At 37.7% G+C, this 20,918-nt stretch overlaps 2 protein-coding genes across 3 annotated transcripts; one reads left to right on the top strand and one right to left on the bottom strand.

Annotated features, from left to right (window-relative positions):
* The first annotated feature begins 16,467 nt into the window (after window positions 1–16,467).
* Window positions 16,468–19,520, top strand: LOC139866245 (protein SUPPRESSOR OF K(+) TRANSPORT GROWTH DEFECT 1-like). Its single transcript, XM_071854427.1, has 8 exons — window positions 16,468–17,212; window positions 17,402–17,507; window positions 17,801–17,999; window positions 18,217–18,285; window positions 18,362–18,436; window positions 18,543–18,641; window positions 18,759–18,914; window positions 19,215–19,520. Exons 1-8 carry the CDS (start codon window positions 16,741–16,743, stop codon window positions 19,338–19,340), a joined length of 1,302 nt encoding a protein of 433 aa, XP_071710528.1. The 5' UTR covers window positions 16,468–16,740; the 3' UTR covers window positions 19,341–19,520.
* Window positions 19,521–19,634: 114 nt separating this feature from the next.
* LOC139867285 (zinc finger A20 and AN1 domain-containing stress-associated protein 4-like) lies at window positions 19,635–20,654 on the bottom strand. 2 transcript variants are annotated; one of them, XM_071855634.1, is made up of 2 exons: window positions 20,524–20,654; window positions 19,635–20,375 (listed from the first exon to the last, which is right to left on the bottom strand). In XM_071855634.1, the coding sequence occupies exon 2, from the start codon at window positions 20,321–20,323 to the stop codon at window positions 19,853–19,855; it is 471 nt and encodes a 156-aa protein (XP_071711735.1). In that variant the 5' UTR covers window positions 20,324–20,375; window positions 20,524–20,654; the 3' UTR covers window positions 19,635–19,852. The 2 variants fall into 2 exon arrangements, with proteins under 2 accessions (XP_071711735.1, XP_071711736.1); XM_071855635.1 differs by having other exon boundaries at window positions 19,635–20,334.
* Window positions 20,655–20,918: the final 264 nt, after the last annotated feature.

Below are 20,918 nucleotides of genomic sequence, written 5' to 3'. Positions count from 1 at the left end.
AAAATCTCCAGTTGTAACCATCAAGGTCGTTCCCAACGGCCTTTAACTGCATGAATTCCATTTCCATCTTCTGAATTTCAGTTCTCGGACAATACTCATCAATCATAGCCGCTTTGAATTCCTCCCATGGCGTAGCATACGCCTCATCGATGCCTTTCGCTTGAGCTAACGTGTTCCACCACTTTAGCGCGCCGTCATATAGCGTGCACGAAGCAAACTTGGTCTTATTGTCCTCCGAACAGTTGCTAACTCGGAATACTGATTCAAGTTTCTCGAACCATCTGGTGAGACCAACCGGTCCCTCGGTTCCACTGAAGTTATGTGGTTTGCAGCTCTGGAATTCCTTGTAAGTACACCCATTTCGAACGGGTGGGATAGGTGGTGGCGGTGGAGCTTGGAGATTTTTTTCTGCTAGGGCTGCGGTTACACGTTCTTGGATCATCTCTTCAATTTGAGCAGCAGTAGGTGTGGATCGACCGTTAGCCATGATGTTCTAAACAAAAATTTTGACTCAAGTCAAAATCCAGCATGCAAGTAGTAATAATACAGTATATAGTAACCAACATGGAATTAAAACATCACATGTTATTAAATAATGCATCTAGGTACAAATACCACAGAATCATCGTACAGTAATGTAAATAGAACATCGTGATAGAATTAAATAATGCAAAGTTCCATTAATAATAATAAGTTCCATACATCTGAATAAGTCCGTACAATACATAAATAATACAAGAATCTACAACTAGATTACATCATGAAATCTAATACAAAAGTCCTACGGTGAAGGTGGGTGTAGGATGTCTAAAACCTGAGCCAACTGCTCCTCGAGCTCAGTAACCCGACCTCAGAGGATTCCCACCTCCCTTGTCAATTCCTCGACTGTGGGAGATGGTGGAGCAGGTGGTGCTGGTGGTGCAGGTGGTGCGGGTGGAGCGGATGGTGCTGGTGGAGCGGGTGGTGCTGGTGGAGCGGGTGGTGCAGACCGCACAAAGCGGGGTGCAGATGTCCCGGCTCCAGAAATAGTCAGCACGTAACGAGGTGCCTTACGTATGAGTGGGTCGGCAGGGTACGGCACAAGCCGCTTACGGGAAGTGACCCTCCGACGCCGACCAAAAGCGTCAGTGAAAGCACGACCTCCATTCACCCCTAGAATAACGGTGCCATCAGGACGGTACCGCTTCTTCGGCTGGGTAGAGGGTGCCTGTATAGGTATATCAGCAGGGTCCTCGTCGTCACTGGAGTCATCCGAAGAGGTGTCGTCTGATGGAGCATCAGTGGAAGACCCGTCGTCTGAATCATGTGGTGGCGACACGGGTGGCTCAACGGGCAGTCCGAAGGCGGCCAACATCTGTCTGTGTCTGCCTGGCGAAATCGGCACTAAACGTCCATCGGGAGTGCGTCGGCAAGGCGTGCGCATATGGTTACGAAATGGCCCTTCCCCGAACTCCGCGGGAATCTCAATCCCACCGATGCGGGGCTGTGACCCCGAGGGTCCGGGAGCAGACGGAGCTGGAATCTCTGTAGGGCCTACGTGTCCATCGGAAGCAGCCACTGGGGCAGGTGTACTACTACTGGCTCCGGAAGTAGAAGCACCGGGATCACTAATGGGTAGCGGGATCGGTGTATCGGCAGCAGCAGTAGGTGGGGCGACGGGGTCTGAGTCTGGACTGCCCAAAACGATAGCAGGTGGTATATTCGACATCTGAACAAGGAAAAATAAATTTTCCATGTCAGTAAGTCATAAAGCAAGCACGTATTAGGCCAACAGTTTAAATCATGTATAACAATAAGTAGCATGGCAATAACAGCAAATCGTACGAAGGTAGCATGCAATCGAAAGCAAGTAATAGCATGCAGTAGTGAAATCATGTAGTAGCATACGGCATATAGCAGTAACAGTAAGCAGCAGCATGCAGTAAGTTCAGCGGAAACAAGTAAACTAGCAAGTTGTAGATTAGTCCTATTAGTGAATCCTACTCGGGTCGGTCTTAGACTCACTAATGCAACCTAATTCCCTACAACTAAGGCTCTGATACCAAATGTGATGCCCCGTACAAAACCATCGTGTACGAATCATCAACAACAGGATCATTACAAGGTTAAGTACTATATGCTGTAATTAAAGAAGTTGCATTCACGATAGAAAGGTGATGTCATAACCGACATCAAATATTTTACATTTCGAAAGCATGCTTCACTAAGTAGAAGCAAATAATAAGTGTATGTGACCACAATGGTCGTTATAAGTCATAGTTCAAAAGTACTAAAGTTTGAATGCAAGGTAAAGTAGTTCATGCGACGACAACTCTAAGCAGCGGGTGTCTACAGCACGACTAGTACACAGCGGAAGCTAACCTCAAGCACCTAAGAAAAACATGCTTAAAAATGTCAACACAAAGGTTGGTGAGCTATAGTTTAAGTATAACAGTATGTAAGGTAGGCCACGAGATTTCAGTGCTACAAAGAGTGTTTCAAAACAGTATGATAAAGTATATGTTAACCGTGGGCACTTGGTAACTAACTTAACGTTTATACCCCCTGAAAGTACACTTGGCAAGTGCGCATGTTTATGAAGTATTAAACACTCATTAAATGCTAGCGCTACTAGCCCGAGTGGGGATGTCAAACCCTATGGATCCATATCTAAGATTCGCGTTCACGGTTCAAAAACCAATGATTAAACGTTACCGAGCTAAAGGGAATGTTTATGCCGTTGTATAACCCACACATATATAAGTTTAAGTACTCGTGCCTAGTATGTAAAACATAAAATCCGCATGTATTCTCAGTTCCTAAAATAAGTTAAAGTAAAAAGGGAATGCTATAACTCACAATGATAAAGTAGTCGTAAAGTCGAGTCGGGAAAAGTGTGCAAGTAATCGGTCCGAAAGTCCTCAACCTAAGGCAAATAGTACTAAGTCAGTAAATCGTCTTAATAGGTTTAAAAGTATGTATTTAAGGTCATAAAGGTCATCATCATTCATCATCAAACAAAAGGCGTAAAGTAGGTTTTGTTTATGAAATTAGTTTAAAACAAAGGCTGAATTCGATCAGTCACCACGGCCTCTACCCTTACTGGATCGAGGTGATACCAGTGGACATGGCTCCGTATATGAGTCCCTTAAGTGTGGTAAAATTTACAGAAGCAAAATCGTCTTCGTTTGACCGTGGCGACGGTCTAAGTGCGAGTAGGTCAGAAATTTCTGCACAACGTTAAAGGACATAGTGACGATCGGAGGGCCATAAATCCTAAACCGTAACTCGGATTAAGACGAGTCCTATATGAAAAGTTATCTACTCGAAAAGATCTATCAAAAAATCATGGTCTCAGTAACCCAGGTATATTGGTCTGTTACAGAAGCATCAGGTCAGTAGGGTTTGGATAGAAACAGTAAGTTTAAGTGAGTTCCGGTGGTCTTGGTGCTTGATGTTCATCATGGTTCTCATCCTTGATGCATATAGCTTCAAGTGTACAACTCGTTGATGTGTTTACATCATCATGACCAAGATTTGACCATCATAACCCAAGTGCAAGTCTAAGACATAAAGCACAACTCACTTAAGAGTTGCATGAAGTTTGATGAACCCAAGTTACATCAAAGTCTTAGATCTAACACATACATGAACTTTAAAGCTAATAACAAGTTACAAACTTGAAAGTAAACTAACTAATCAAGATCTTAAGATGTAGAACATAGTTCTTAGTTAGATCTTGAAGATCCAAGACTCAAAAGTCTAGATCAAGCATAAGTATACAAAGTTATATTTAAAGAAAACTTATTTATATGTTCTTGAACTTTCAAGTCAACTTTTAGTTCAAGATTAATGAGATCAAAGTTAACTAGTAACATTTGACCAATAATAACATAAATCAGGAAATTAAAGTGCAAGTAAATGAAGTAAATAGCTAAGTAAACAAGTAATTAAGTTCATGGTTTGCATACTTTAAAGATTCAAGCCTAAGCTTGATCTTTAAGGAAAGTAAACTTTAAAGTTTATTTCATGAATCACAAGTATGCTTTCAACACATGAACATAAAACTTTTAAAAAAAAAACAAGTGTAGAACATAACTTGAAAGTATATGTTCTTGTTGTTCTTGTTTTAACAAGATAAAATGAAGAATCAAACTAACAAGTTTGATTCTTGAAAGCTAGTAAGTAAGTAACAAAGTAACAAAGTAACAACAACTAGTAACTACAAGTAAACAACAATCAAAGAACAAAGATGATGATGATTCATGTGTAAGGTCACGGTTTTGTCAAGAGAAAAAGAGGAAGAGAAAGCTTTGAAAGAACTCACACTTTAGAGTGCAAATGAGAGAAAAGTTGTAAGTGTTTGTGTGTGTGTTTGAATGAAAGAGTAATGCAAGTAATGTAGTGATAAAAAAAAATTTGAAACTCTTTCTATGTGCCTAAAGGCCCATGGCCAACTGCAGTATAGAAGAGGGAGGGAGTTGTTTTGTGGATACTTGCATGTTAAAGCTAAAAAGAGTGGTTAATGGATGGCCATGCATGGGGATAAGGTGCTAACAAGATTCTAAGTCTTTTAACTAACTAGTTCAATCTTAAAATGATACTTACAAGTGGAATAGTGGGCTAATAAGTCCACTTAAAAGGTAGGGTGGGCTCATAAGTCTTATTTCATGAGTCCATTAACTTTAAACAAGCCCAAGTCCAATTAATAACAAGTTAATCCAAATAAAACCCAAGTAATTAACTAAAAACCTTAGTTAATTAAAATGATTAATAAAACTAATCATGAATGTAAATAATATCCTAAAAATATTATTCGTGAATTTCTGGGTGTCACAAAGACGTTTCGGGCACTTAAAAGTCAAGTACGGGCAATCATGGTAACATGTAAATGTAATAACATACATTCGTTTTATCACACGTATTAATAATAATAATTATTAATAAATAAATGTTGGAAAATCCAGGGTCAGTACACCATCAGTCATAAATATAAAGTGCGAGTATCCTCGTCAAATTATCCTTATACCCGAAGTCAAATATTCCAACTAATTGGGGACTTAAACTGTAACAAGGTTTTGTTACTTTGTTTAATAATTACACCAGGATATCGACTGCGTGTAACCCAAGGTTTTAATACTTTGTTATCAATTATGCCAAGTGTCCTTGTACATAATTTTACCCCTGTTTTAATAATTCCATAGACTATTACTCCATTTCCGTATCCGGTTAAATGAACGATTATTCGTACATATAAATACCCCGCCCATCGTGTCCAATCGAGTGTATATGGTTATTTATAGGGACGTCCAATTGTAAATCTTTATATTAAAATTAACAAACTATCATTTAGTTAAACAAATATAAATCCCATTAATAGCCCCTAGTCTAATTTCCACAAGTGTCGTTCTTTTGTCCAAACCCCAATTATGGTACAAAGCCCAATTACCCAATTTTAGTATTTTTAGCTCAGCATCATGATTACTTCGGATTAAATAAGCATAATAATAATTTAGCTACGAGACATTAATGTAAAAAGGTTGAACATAACTTACAATGATTAAAAATAGCGTAGCGTTACACGGACAGAATTTCGACTTACACCCTTACAATATGCGCTAACATACCCTTATTATTAGAAATTAAAATTAAAATTAAAATTAAAATATAAATATATATATATACGTTTACATATAGATAGAGAGATTGATGGATATATGTGATGTTCACCAGAATGCGAATTTTTATAAGCATGTGGGCTGGAAAAGGAGCTCATGCGATCGCATGAGCTTTGCCCTTCAAGGCCATGCGATCGCATGGCCAGTTGGGGAGGCTCAAAAGTCTTTAAAAACGTGGGCTGCTTATTTATTTATTATATAATATAATATATATAATTAAATTTAATTATATATATATATATTATATTATATTCTTGTACTCCGTTGACTTGTAATTTTTAGTCCGTTGCGTCGAGCGTTGAGAGTTGACTCTGGTCCTGGTTCCGGATTTTCGAACGTCCTTGCGTATAATTTAATATCTTGTACTTTGCGTTTTGAATCTTGTACTCTTTGTAATTTTGAGACGTTTCTCATCAATAATTGGAACCTCTTTGATTGTATTTTGTACTTTTGAGCTTTTTGGTCGTTTGCGTTTTCAATTCATCGAATCTGTCTTTTGTCTTCACCTTTTATTATTTAAACGAATATCACTTGTAAATAGGACAACTGCAACTAAAAGCTTGTCTTTCTTGAGGAATAATGCTATGAAATATATGTTCGTTTTTAGCATTATCAATTGTTGATTGTGAATATACCTGTCACCAAGTTGGGGTTATCGCGTGCATCCCTTGCATTAACGTTGAAAGCTTTAGCGCGCGGTGGTCCGCCATCTTTTCGCTTATTTGGACACGCATTTCTGAAATGGTCCGTCTGCCCGCATTCATAACACTTCTTCAGCCCGTTGGTGTTTGGCTTCCCATTCAAAGTGGTGACCTTGCAGTCTTTTCTAACATGCCCAGACCGTTGGCACTTCTCGCAGACAACATTGTAATACCCAGTGTGGTGTTTGTAACACCTCTTGCATTGAGGTAGGGTTCCCTTGTAGTTCGGGTTGGAGTTGGTGTTGTTGTTGGGGTTGGGATTTCCACCGTTGTTGTTTCCTCTGAAACCCTCATGTCGTTTCGCCGGGTTCTGTTCATAGTTTCTTCCTCTGTTGTTGTTGTTGTGGTTATCCCATTTGCGCTTCTCACTAGTACCCGCTTCAGACTTAGTTTTCTACGGTTCATCGATGGTTATTTGATTCATTAAAGTATGCGCCATGCGCATCGCTTCGGGAACATTTGGTGGTTTGGATGAGGTGACGTTTCCCTTAATGCTCTTAGGGAGTCCCCAGAAGTATCTCTCCATTCGCTTGAATTCTGGGGTGACTATTGTCGGAAACATCAGGGCTAGTTCCAAAAATCTCCTGTTGTAACCATCAAGGTCGTTCCCAACGGCCTTTAACTGCATGAATTCCATTTCCATCTTTTGGATTTCGGTTCTCGGACAATACTCCTCAATCATGGCACATTTAAATTCTTCCCATGGCGTAGCATACGCCTCATCAATGCCTTGTGCCTGTGCCATTATGTTCCACCACGTGAGCGCGCCGTCAGACAGCGTGCAAGAAGCAAATTTGGTTTTGTTATCCTCCGAACAGTTGCTAACTCGGAATACTGATTCAAGTTTCTCAAACCATCTAGTGAGACCAACCGGTCCCTCAGTGCCGTTGAAGTTATGTGGTTTACAGCTCTGGAATCCTTGTAAGTACACCCATTTCGAATGGGCTGAATAACCGGTGGTGGTGGCGGTGGCGGTGGAGCTTGGGGTTGCATTTCCGCAATGGCTGCGGCTACACGTTCTTGGATCATCTCTTCAATTTGAGCAGCAGTATGTGTGGATTGACCGTTAGCCATGATGTTCTAAACAAAAATTTTGACTCAAGTCAAAATCCAGCATTCAATAGTAATAATACCGTATATAGTAACCAACATGGAATCAAAACATCACATGTTATTAAATAAAGCATCTAGGTACAAATACCACAGAATCATTGTACAGTAATGTAAATAGAACGTCGTGCAAGAATTAAATAACGCAAAGTTCCATTCATTAATAATAATAAGTTTCATACATCTAAATAAGTTCGTACAATACATAAGTGAAACATAAAACTACAACTAGATTATATAATGAAATCTAAATACAAAAGCCCTACGGTGAAGGTGGGTGAAGGATGTCCATAGCATGAGACATCTGCTCCTCAAGCTCAGCTACCCGAGCTCGGAGGATCTCAACCTCCCGCCTCAGTTCCTCGTTAGAGGGAGATGGTGGGGCAGGCGGTGAAGGTGGTGCCGGTGGTGCGGGTGGTGCAGACCTCACGAAACGAGGTGCAGACGTTCCGGCTCCATAAATAGTCAGTACGTAACGGGGAACCTTACGTATCTGTGGGTCGGCAGGGTACGGCACAAGCCGTTTACGGGCGGTAACCCTACGACCCCGACCAAATGCGTCAGTGAAAGCACGGCCTCCTTTGATCCCCGGAATGATGGTACCGTCGAAGCGATACCGCTTCTTCTGTGGGGTGGAGGGCGGCTGAATAGGTACATCAGCAGGGTCCTCATCATCACTGGAGTCGTCTGAGGAGGAGTCGTCGGATGAAGCATCAGTGGATGACGGGTCGTCCGAATCATGTGGTGGCTGTACGGGTGGCTGAACTGGCAGTCCGTGGGCGGCCATCATCTGTCTGTATCTGCCTGGCAGAATCGGCACTAAACGTCCATTAGGAGCGCGTCGGCACGGCATGCGCATATGATTACGGAATGGCCCTTCCCCGAACTCCACGGGAATCACAACACCACCGATGCGGGGCTGTGGCTCCGAGGGTCCGGGCGCAGACGGAGCTGGAATCTCAGTAGGGTCCACGTGTCCGTAAATAGTAGCCACTGGTGCCGGCGCACTACTACTAGCTCCGGAAGACGAAGTACCGGGGTCACTGATGCGTATCGGGATCGGTGTGTCGGCAGCAGCAGCAGGGGAGGTGGCTGACGAGTCTGGACTGCCCAAAACGATAGCAGGTGGAGTATCCGACATCTGAACAAGGAAAAATAAATTTTTCCATGTCAGTAAGTCATAAAGCAAGCATGTATCAGGCCAACAGTTTAAATCGTATATAACAATAAGTAGTATGGCAATAATAACGAAACGTACAGAAGTAGCATGCAATCGAAAGCAAATAATAGCATGCAGTAGTGAAATCATGTAATAGCATACGGTATATAGCAGTAAAAGTAAGCAGCAGCATGCAGTAAGTTCAGCGGAAACAAGTAAACTAGCAAGTTGTAGATTAGTCCTATTAGTGAATCCTACTCGGGTCGGTCTTAGACTCACTAATGCAACCTAATTCCCTACAACCAAGGCTCTGATACCAAATGTGATGCCCCATACAAAACCATCGTGTACGAATCATCAACAACAGGATCATTACAAAGTTAAGTACTACATGCTGTAATAAAAGAAGTTGCATTCACGATAAAAAGATGACGTCATAACCGACGTCAATTGTTTTACACCAACAGTATGCTTCTACGAATAGCAAGCATGAATAAATGTATGTGACCCTTAGGTCGTTACAAAACATAGTTTCAAATGTATTAAAGTTTGAATGCAAGATAAACAGTTCATGCGGTGATAACACTAGAGCAGCGGGTGTCTACGGCAAGACTAGCACGACAGCGGAAGCAAATAACCTTAAGCACCTGAGAAAAACATGCTTCAAAATGTCAACACAAAGGTTGGTGAGCTATAGTTTAAGTATAACAGTATGTAAGGTAGGCCACGAGATTTCAATGCTACAAAGAGCGTTTCAAAATAGTATGATAAAGTATATGTTAACCGTGGGCACTTGTAACTAACTTAACGTTTATACCCCCTGAAAGTACATTTGGCAAGTGTGTATGTTTACGAAGTATTAAACACTCATTAAATGCTAGCGCGACTAGCCCGAGTGGGAATGTCAAACCCTATGGATACCGGTTCAAAAACCAATGACTAAACGTTACCGAGCTAAAGAGAATGTTTATGCCGTTGTATAACCCACACATATATAAAGTGTAAGTACTCGTGCCTAGTATGTAAAACATAAAATCCGCATGTATTCTCAGTTCCCAAAATAAGTTAAAGTAAAAAGGGAATGCTATAACTCACAATGATAAAGTAGCGGTAAAGTATGACTCGGAAAGTAAGCAAGTAGTGAAGGTTGTCCAAACGGGTCCTCAACCTAAGTCAAATAGTACTAAGTCAGTAAATCATCCGAAAAGGTTTAAAAGTATGTAAATAAGGTCTTAAGGGTCATCATCATTCATCATCAAACAAAAGGTGTAAAGTAGGTTTCGTTTATGAAAGTAGTTTAAAACAAAGGCTGAGTTCGGTCAGTCACCACGGCCTCTATACCTACTGAAATAAGGTGAGACCAGTGGCCATGGCTCCGTATATGAGTCCTTTAGTTGTGGTAAAAATTACAGAAGCAAACTCATCTTCTTTTGACCGTGGCGACGGTCTAAGTGCGAGTAGGTCAGAATTTTCAGCACAACGTTAAAAGACATAGTGACGATCGGAGGGCCATAAATCCTAAACCGTAACTCGGATTTAGACGAGTCCTATATGAAAAGTTATCTACTCAAACAGAGCTATCTGAAAATAATAATTACAGTAGCCCAGGTCGTACGGGTCAGACACAGAAACAGTAAAACTGTAGGGTCAGTAGGTTCCGGTGGTTCTTGGTGTTCGATGCTTATCATGGTTCTCATCCTTGATGCATATAGCTTCAAGTGTACAACTCGTTGATGTGTTTGCATCATTTTCACCAAGTTTTGACCATCATAACCCAAGTGTAAGTCTAAGACATGAAGCACAACTCACTTAAGTGTTGCAAGTGTTTTGATGAACCAAAGTTACATCAAAGTCTTAGATTCAACACATACATGAAATGTAAAAGTAATATTAATCAAGTTTTGACTATTAGGACACAAGTGTAGGTCTAAGACATGTAGCACAACTCACTTAGGAGTTGTATGAAGTTTGATGAACCAAAGTTACATCAAATTCTTAGATCTAACACATACATGAACTTTAAAACTGTTAATAAGTTACAAACTTGAAAGTAAACTTATGAAATCAAGATCTTAAGTTGTAGAACATAATTCTTAGTTTGATCTTGAAGATCCAAGACTCAAAAGTCTAGATCTAACATGAGTGTACCAAGTTATAATTAAAGAAACTTACTTACATGTTCTTGAACTTTTAAAGTTAATTTTTGTTCAAGATTAATGAGATCAAAGTTAACTAGTAACATTTGACCAATAACAACCAACAAACATGAAATTAAAGTGCATAATATGAAGACATAAACTAAGTAAATAAGTAATTAGTTCATGGTTTGTTCATACTTTAAAGATTCAAACCAAAGTTTGATCTTTAAGAAGGTAAACTTTAAAGTTTACTAACATGAGTTACAAGTATGAGTTTAACAACTATGAACTTACAATCTTTTGATACTTTAAGTGTAGAACATAAACTAGTAAGTTTATGTTCTTGAGTGTTCTTGTAAAAACAAGATAAAAGAAGAATGAAACTAGTAAGTTTAATCCTTGGAATCATGTAAGTAAGTAACAACAACAATTAACAACTACTAGTAAGTGAACCAACAAGAACAAGTATCAAAATAACAAGCAAAGAATGATGATGAGGGATGTTCTTGGTCACGGTTTGGATGAAGAACAAAGAGAGAAAAAAAAGTCTCATAATACTTACAAGTATGTAGAGGAAGGATAGAAAAGTTTAGAGGAAATTGTAAGTAAGTGTGTGTGTGTAATTGAAAGAGTTTAAGTGAGTATGTAAGCAAATTTGAAACAAAAGAAAACACCTTCCAAGGCCAAGTAGGCCACGGCCTGCAGCAAGAGGAAGAGGGAGGGCAAAGTTCAATGGTTACTAGCATGTTAAAGTTTAAAAGATTGGTTATTAGGTGGCCATGCATGGGAATTATATGGTAACTAGATTCCTTATGAAAATAACTAACTAGTTAGACCATAAATGATACTTACAAGTGTATAAAATGGGCTAGTTAATCCAACAAGGTGTAGGGCGGGCTCTTTTAAGTCCATGTACAAATATAAAGCCCAAGTTTGTAAGTAATTAACAAGTAATCCAATAAAAGCCGATGTAATTAACTAATAGTCTTAGTTAATTGAAATGATTAATAAACTTAATCATGAATGCAAATAATATCTAAAAATATTATTCGTGAAAGTTTTGTGTGTCACAAAGACGTTTCGGGCAATTAAAGTCAAGTACGGGCAATCATGGCAGCATGTAAATGTAATAACATACATTTGTTTAATCACACGTATTAATAATAAACATTATTAATTAAAAGTGGAAAAACCAGGGTCGTTACATAATCCATGTGATAATAAGGTGGTAGTGGCAAGAAGTGTCAGATTTGATGAAAAAACAAAATGGGTGTGGAAACATTCTGAGGAGACAGAGAGCTTGTCAACAAATGCAAGATTTGTTGTTGATATGAGTAGTAAAGCAGAAGGTTATGTTGTGAATGATTTTGTCACAAATAGTCCAAGTCAAAGTGCATTTTCAACACCTAGTAGAAGTTCAACAGCCCATGTTCAAAGTGGAAGTTCAAGTGGTGCACAAACATCTTATGAATCTAACGCAAATGTGGACTCACCTATTCATGATCATACGCCTACCCGTAACCGACAACCTCCTCGTTGGTTGGAAGATTATGTTGACGGTGAAGGCTTATCTGATGATGAATTGATGTTTATAGGTGAAGATCCAACAAATTATGTTGAGGCAGCAAACATACAAGCATGGCAGGAAGCTATGAAGGCACAGCTAAAAGCCATAAAAAAAAAATCATACTTGGGAGCTCACTTATTTACCACATGGTCACAAAGCCATAGGGTTGAAGTGGGTCTTTAAAGTAAAAAAGGATTCAGAAGGAAGAACCGTAAAGCACAAGGCACGACTTGTTGCAAAGGGCTATGTTCAACGAAAGGGAATCGACTTTGATGAAGTATTTGCACCCGTAGCACGAATCGAGACCATCCGGCTATTACTAGCGATTGCAGCAATGAAAGGTTGGGAGGTTCATCATTTAGACGTGAAGTCCGCATTTTTAAATGGTGAATTAAAGGAGGATGTGTATGTGTCTCAACCGGATGGGTTCATTGTCAAAGGAAAAGAGAGCATGGTATATCGACTTCATAAAGCTCTATACGGTTTACGACAAGCTCCACGAGCTTGGAATATTCGATTGGATAAGGCGATCAAAGAAATGGGGTTTCAAAGATGTGCACATGAGCAAGCCATTTACAAGGTCTGCTCAAAAACCATTTTAATTATTGGAATTTACGTAGATGATATAATAGTGACAGGGTCTAGTGAGCTTGAGATAAGGAAATTCAAAGAGAAGATGATGCAAGTATTTGAAATGAGTGACTTGGGAAAATTGAGTTACTACTTGGGCATTGAGGTGAAGCAAAGTGACAGTGGGATCGAAATATCCCAAGCAGCTTATGCAAAAAGAATATTGCAATCAAGTGGCATGTGGGAATGTAATCCAGTCAAGTTTCCAATGGATCATAAATTTCGTTTGTCAAAAGATGAAGAAGGGAAAGCCATAAATGCCACTGAATATAGAAGGATTATAGGTAGCTTGCGATATCTATTACATTCAAGACCTGATTTAGCCTACTCGGTGGGGGTGGCAAGCCGTTATATGCAAACGGCCAAGGAAACACATATGAAGGCTGTGAAATACATCTTACGTTATTTGAAAGGAACAATCCAATATGGGATTGCTTATAAGAGAGGTGGAAAAGGAACGCTTATCGGCTATAGCGATAGTAGCCATGGGATGGATGAAGATGATCGACGAGGTACAACCGGTATGGTATTTTACCTCGAAGACAGTCCTATCACGTGGGCTTCACAAAAACAGAATACTGTTGCATTGTCATCGTGTGAAGCGGAGTTCATGGCAGCAACGTCAGCAGCGTGCCAAGCGATTTGGTTAAAGAATTTGTTAAGCGATGTGACGGGTTGGAGTAACTCGAAGGTGACCTTACTAGTTGATAACAAATCGGCTTTAGAGCTAATGAAGAATCCAGTTTTTCATGGAAGGAGCAAACACATTGATACTCGATACCATTTCATACGTGAATGTGTCGAAAGAGATTTAATTGCAGTTGAATACGTTAGCGGCAAAGAGCAGAAGGCAGATATATTAACAAAAGCATTACCAAGGATCAAATTCGCAGAGATGAGGGATCTCTTTGGAGTCAAAGATCTTCAAAGCACAAGTCAAATTTGAAGGGGAGATTGTTGGAACAAATTGTGACGTTGTGGAGTTGACCGAATTTGTAGGATATGACTGAGTATTTGGACGTGTGAATAAAATATGGAGAAGTGGAATAATGATGCAAGAAAACGTGGAGAAGTGGAATAATGATACAAGAAAACGTGGATAAGTGGAATAATGATGCAAGATTTTATCTGTGTTTAGTTTAAATAGATGAATTATGTAATTTGTTTTTCATTCAAGTCTTGTACTGTTTTCATTCAAGAAATACAACAGAAAATTGCTCCAATCCTTATTTTTCTCATCGATATATTTTTGGTTTCTTTGTATTATATCCATCAGCAGGTATTGGCTATTTGGCTTGGCCTGTTTGTAAGTACCGACATACGTATATCAGCTATGGTGTTGTTTGTTTATACAGAATACCATAAAACAGATATTCATGATTTGTAGCATTCAAGTTGGTGATAGATTAGAAGTTTAGAATGAAGAATATATGTAGAGATGCATAAATGGTCCTGGGACTGGCTTTGTGCACCACTGTAACTCTTTATAGGGAGGAATCATGATGTTTCCAGGACCTGGCATTGATCATGATTTGTGCAGTATAACATATTAAAATCTATATTTACGGATCATTATTGTCATATAGAGTTGTTTCTTAAATAGTAGGGAGTATCAATGGTATGCCAAATATGAAGTTATTTTGGTTCATCTTATTTATAATCTTTACAATGTAAATAAGTCTGGTCAGCAAATATCGACCGTCTCATGGAAACGAAACAGTAAACTTTTTACTTCCAAGCGTGTTACTAGATAAAGAGCTCAGTGTTCGGTAACTTCGAAATTTTAGTTCCTCTTACATGAAGGTAACCATCACTAAAAGCATAGCGGTTGGGCTGAAGAGGTACCACACTCAAATATTGTGATGCCATGGAAGATTTGGAAACAGTCACATCGCATTCACTAGAGTAAAAGTACAGGTACTCACATTTTTTGGTTTCAACAAGAAGGTTTGTTTTGTTTGACTCGGTCTCCTTCCCGGTCTTGGAAAAGTATGGTTTTAAATGGGCCATCTTTTAGTTTTTGGATTAAGCCTAATAACTGTAAGGGTATACATATAGTATAAGTTTTGGATATTCTTTTTGTTTCCATATTATTAACTCTTATATACTAATTGATACTAATTGGAGTGGGGGAAAAAATAATTGGAGTGGGGGAAAAAATGTAGCTTTAGTTATATCGTTCACATTATATCCGGTCCATCAACTTCGACTATATTTACACAACGACTTCTCAAGTTTACATTTTTTCAGGGGTTAAAAGTGTAAATATATAATTTTATTAAAATAAAAGAAACTAATTCCACACGAAATTATAACGGGTCCTATCTTCTCGCTCGGTGCGAATTAAATTTTTCCGAGACCACCGTTCAATTCGGAAAAATCTTACGAACTCAACGGGACTAACTATACACGAAACGGACAATTTTTAAAAAAACACTCGAAAAAATTTACTGAACAAAACAAAACTAACTACGTTCGAAACAGATACCTTTTAAAAAAACGCTTAACACAACGACATCTAAAACGGCGCTTAACACATGAGCTGTGATCCCCTCTGTAAATACACAACGCTACGTTAAATATGAATACGCAGCCCGAAAGCCCCGCAGCAAAGCGCGGGCCGGTCCGAACTAATTCCAAATATGAGTATAATGTTCAATAATAATATGTTTATAGTATAATTTTCAATAATAATATGTTTATAGTATGATTTTCAACAATAATATATAATTTCAAAAATAATATATTTATATTATTAATGCAACGGTTTAATTTGATTACAATTTAACTTTTTATTATGATTATTATTATCATTATAATTTTTCTAACAAGCGTCTTTAAAGCTTTCGTGAACATACATAAATGTATTGTACATAATGTTTATATTAACCTTTTTGCGTCGGCTATTCAAATTTATAATATATATAAGCACTAACGACATAAGTTTGTCATTAGAATAATCTTTATCACTCTGTATTATGTTTTATAACTCTAATCACATTTCAGTTAGTTATTATTTTTTAGTACTAATCATCTATAAATCATCTATATTTACCCAAGTGATTACTCCTTTTATGGACCTCAGCTCTTGAGTTCAAACTTCAATTGAGAATTTTCATAATGCAACTTGTTAAGAAATAAGTGAGATTCATACGTTAAAGAATGAATATTTAAATTTATATTTTTTTTTACCAAAGGTCATTTGGCCCAGCGGTATCGTGGTGGCTCTCTAACCAAGAGGTTAAGGGTTCAAGTCCCACAATCATGGTTGTAAATATTCGTGTTAATGGTGTGCTTGTTGAGTTTGCCTTTCAAAAAAAAAAAAAAAATTACTAATCACATTTTTTCCTAGTTTTAACTAATCCCAAAGCATAAACCGCTTTTTTACCTTTTTAATTTAATTAATTAATTAATTAATGGTTTGATTTTAGACAAATAACGCAATTACTTGGAAACACCCAAATCACCCCAAATCAAAACGCGCGAACAAAACAGTATAGATACATACACCCCTCTGTATCTATATCCATGTTCCTTCAATAACTTACCTCATACGATCGCGATCCTCCATTGACCTACATAAATTCCCCAAATTTCCAATTCAATCGTACACGATTCAAGTAAGTATTACATCAATCCTGTTTAAATTCTCAATTCTACCAGTTAATGAATTCGATCTGATCTCAATTCCACATCCCTGAGGTTTTATACATCGATTTCATCATATTCGATTATTATACGTATATATATTTGACTGTCAATTTGTGAATAACAAAAGATGTATAGCAATTTTAAGGAACAAGCAATAGTGTATGTAAAGCAAGCTGTAGAAGAAGATACAGCTGGCAATTATGCAAAAGCATTCGCATTATACATGAATGCGTTAGAATACTTTAAAACACATCTAAAGTATGAAAAGAATCCTAAGCTTAAAGAGGCAATTACACAAAAATTTACTGATTATTTGAGGAGAGCTGAGGAAATTAGGGCTGTGTTAGAGGACGGTGGAGGCGGTAAACCGTCGGGAATCGGTGGTGATACGGGGGTTGCTACGAGGCCGAAATCGAATAAAAAGAATGGTGATGATGGAGAGGATGCTGAACAGGCTAAACTTAGGTCAGGGCTTAATTCTGCGATTATTAGAGAGAAACCGAATGTTGCTTGGAATGATGTTGCTGGTCTTCAAAGTGCTAAGCAAGCGTTGCAGGAAGCGGTGATTTTGCCTGTGAAGTTTCCACAGTTTTTTGTTGGTTAGTTTACTTTTATGTTTGATTTGATATATGCAATTTGTAATGTATGGTGATTAATTTAAGTTTGCATAGGGATGACATTGGAGTTTAACGATAGAATACGGTAGATGTAAATTTGTTCGATAAATGTTATATGTAGTTTGTGATTTTGAAGCTTACATTTGGTTTTTTATATCTTTTGATATAAAGGGAAGAGAAGGCCATGGAGAGCTTTTCTGTTGTACGGACCTCCGGGTACAGGAAAATCTTACTTGGCTAAAGCTGTGGCTACCGAAGCAGACTCTACTTTCTTTAGGTAATGCTGTTTTTGTAATTAGCGCGTCTATGACTAATTTGATCCCCGATCTTTTAACTTTTAAGATAATTATCTGATTAATCAATCAAGTTGTTTAGCTGATAATTCAAGTCGCAATACTACTCTATTAATTTCAAACATTTATTTATTGTTCTATCGCTTCTGATATCTTAAATCTCGTTTCACTTATGAAAGCATTAGCCATTTGAGTGTATATGCTGTCTAAACATGTTTATGTGAAGTATCCATCCATTATAATGTATTGACAATTATGAGATTATGTGTTCATCCAGCATTTCTTCTTCAGACTTGGTTTCAAAATGGATGGGAGAAAGTGAAAAGTTAGTCTCAAATCTATTTCAAATGGCTCGAGAAAGTGCCCCTTCCATTATTTTTATTGATGAAATAGACTCGTTGGTTGGCCAACGTGGTGAAGGCAATGAGAGTGAAGCATCTCGTCGTATCAAAACTGAACTTCTTGTCCAGATGCAGGTATGTTGTGTTCAGCTTAGGTGACATCATGGGCGGGTTGGATAATGGGTCAAATACAGGTTCGGGTAAAGAATGTTTCACATATATTTGTTTGTCAAATATGATTAAAAAGTTAACATTATCTAGTAAATGTTGCTAATTTGCCATTACCTTTGCGTCTTGTTACTTTCTTGAACAAATTCATTATTCCATCATAATTGGTCTTGTTATTTCTCAGGGTGTTGGGAATGATGATAGGAAAGTTCTTGTTCTTGCAGCTACAAACACACCGTATTCACTAGATCAGGTAGGATTTTTGGATACTATAATTGTTAATATTTGAATATTTGATACTTGATCTGATATAATAAAGTGAATCACAGGCCATTAGGCGAAGATTTGACAAGCGAATTTATATTCCTCTACCAGATGTAAAGGCAAGACAGCACATGTTTAAGGTAAATGTAACAAAATTGTCTCTTTAATCTTTATAGTACTATATATATTTATTCGTCTTATACAACTTACTTATGATGATTGTGACCACTAAATAAATATGGCTAGGTACACCTTGGTGATACACCTCATAGCCTAAATGATCGCGACTTTGAGCAATTGGCTTACAAAACCGAAGGGTTTTCTGGTTCAGATATTGCTGTATCTGTAAGTGTCAACGGTTCATTCAAAACAATTTTTTTAGTGAGTGTTTTTGTTTTCTAGCTTTATTAAAGCTAGATATGGTTAAAACACCTTTGTATGATATATTACTTCCGGTGATAGGTAAATGAAGTCCTGTTTGAACCTGTACGTAAAACGCAAGATGCTATGTTTTTTATAAGAACAAATGAAGACATTTGGGTGCCTTGTGGACCTCGACATCCGGGTGCCATTGAGATTACTATGCAGGATCTAGCGACCCAAGGGCTCGCATCAAAGGTATGCAATTTAAGAACCAAAACGGACCAGATTAGTTTCTAATGTTTATTGACCATTGAACACCAAAAAACTGTTTTGAATAAATTGTTGAAATAGAACAAAATAAAATTATACTAGAACTGTTATGGACGAATATTTCATATTGATTAAGTCAGTAAACCAGTACGTCAACATTTGTTCTGGATGAATTTTCATAAAAAATTAAGCAGATGAATAACCTATACTGTATTGGGTGAATGTTTTTATATGACGTATATTTCAATATCTCGAAACTCAAAATGGGATTTGGGTATTTTCCAGATTAATCCACCGCCGATTTCAAGAACAGATTTTGACAAAGTTTTAGCAAGGCAGAAACCTACGGTTAGCAAATCGGATCTTGAAGTGCATGACAGATTTACCAGAGAGTTTGGAGAAGAAGGTTGATTATTGATTCTTTGTGAATGGTAAAAAAAAGTACTCTGACAATATTCATATTTATGCTAATGTTTTCTGGTTATATAAATTTGAATAAATTGATAAACAATTTATTTTTTTGCTTCAGTGAATATTGGCTGTATATGGTTTTCTTCAAATGTGATATCAAAATTATTCATTTCAGTTGAATTGTATTTCCAGTTTCTTTCATGATCAGCATTTTATATAAATTACAGATTGCATCAAATGTGCATATCTCTATACAGATTTAAATCTGTTAACATAACAATGTATATTTTGATCTTAACTACCAATCTTTCAACAAAACAAGTAGTAATTTCATTACCAAATTTTTACAGAACCGGAAAAAAGATTAAACATGTTCAAGAAGACGACCCCATTATAACCCATTAACCGAAACTAAACAACGCCAATCATTCAATCAACACCTTGTAACACCAACATCAACCGTAAGATCCAACAACCATTAACTAACTCACAACCAACGGTCGAGATCATTTTCAAATCTTGTGAAGCTTTGCAGCCTTGATTACCGGGTTGGCTTTCTCAATGGCTTCCTTTCCCATGGCTTTAAAATCAAATGTACAATCATGAAACTCCGGGTACCGATGGGTCCCACAAAACGTGGTCCCACACCTACACGTAAACCCCGTGAGTCCCACGCGCTTGTTACAACAACCACACCTGTTCCTCTGTTGTGGTTTCTGGACCACCTGATCAACAGTCGCCACATAATTTAGATCTGTGGCGACGGAAGAAACCAATGCATCAGAGGTTGAAGAAGATGGTAGCGACGGCGTGAGGCTTTTCTCGACGGCCGATCTGGCCGTCGAGATTTGTTGTTCTTTGAGACAATGATGTTTGTAGCATTTTGAGCAGAAATTGTGGGTGGTAGGGCTACCAAAAAAGCCGCAGTTGTTGGCACATAGTACGTGATTGGTTGGCTCGTGCCATTCCTGTTCCTCAGCCATCACAAGGTTCTCTGTGAAAATCTTGAATCGTTAAAACGAGTCTTTATTATCCCTAATAACAATATTAAGAGAAAAATGAAAATTATTAAACATTAAACTTTCATCAACCAGCTGCATATAATATATAACAACTACTAATATATAATATATAATATTAAATTATTAATAGCAAAGATTGAAAAGATGAATGGGAGGTTTACCAAAGGAGAAGATGGGGAGGAAAAGGAGGTGGGGATATGGTTATGGGGGATTAATTATAATCAAATCAAATGAAATATAAATATAAAAACAGGTGGTGTGGTGTTTGTGAATTGTGCACAAAAATTAAAATGGGAATAAACAACGGTAGTGGTATGTTGTTGGAATACGTGGTTATCAACTTATCTCTTGCTTCTTTCACTACCAATTCTATTTTTTCTTCTAACTAATTATTACGAGTAATTCTAAATATTAATATAATATAATATACATACTATATACAGTAAATATGGGACGTGATCCTCTCACACCATTTTTTGATCTATGTATAACTAGTTACTTATTATACCCTTAATTATATTTAGAATAATAATATAAGTCCAATCTCTAAATTAAT

The sequence above is a fragment of the Rutidosis leptorrhynchoides genome, chromosome 9, assembly GCF_046630445.1.
Source record: "Rutidosis leptorrhynchoides isolate AG116_Rl617_1_P2 chromosome 9, CSIRO_AGI_Rlap_v1, whole genome shotgun sequence".
NCBI lineage: Eukaryota > Viridiplantae > Streptophyta > Magnoliopsida > Asterales > Asteraceae > Rutidosis > Rutidosis leptorrhynchoides.
Note: the sequence above shows the minus strand (reverse complement) of the source record. Positions and strands in the feature narration are given on the sequence as shown.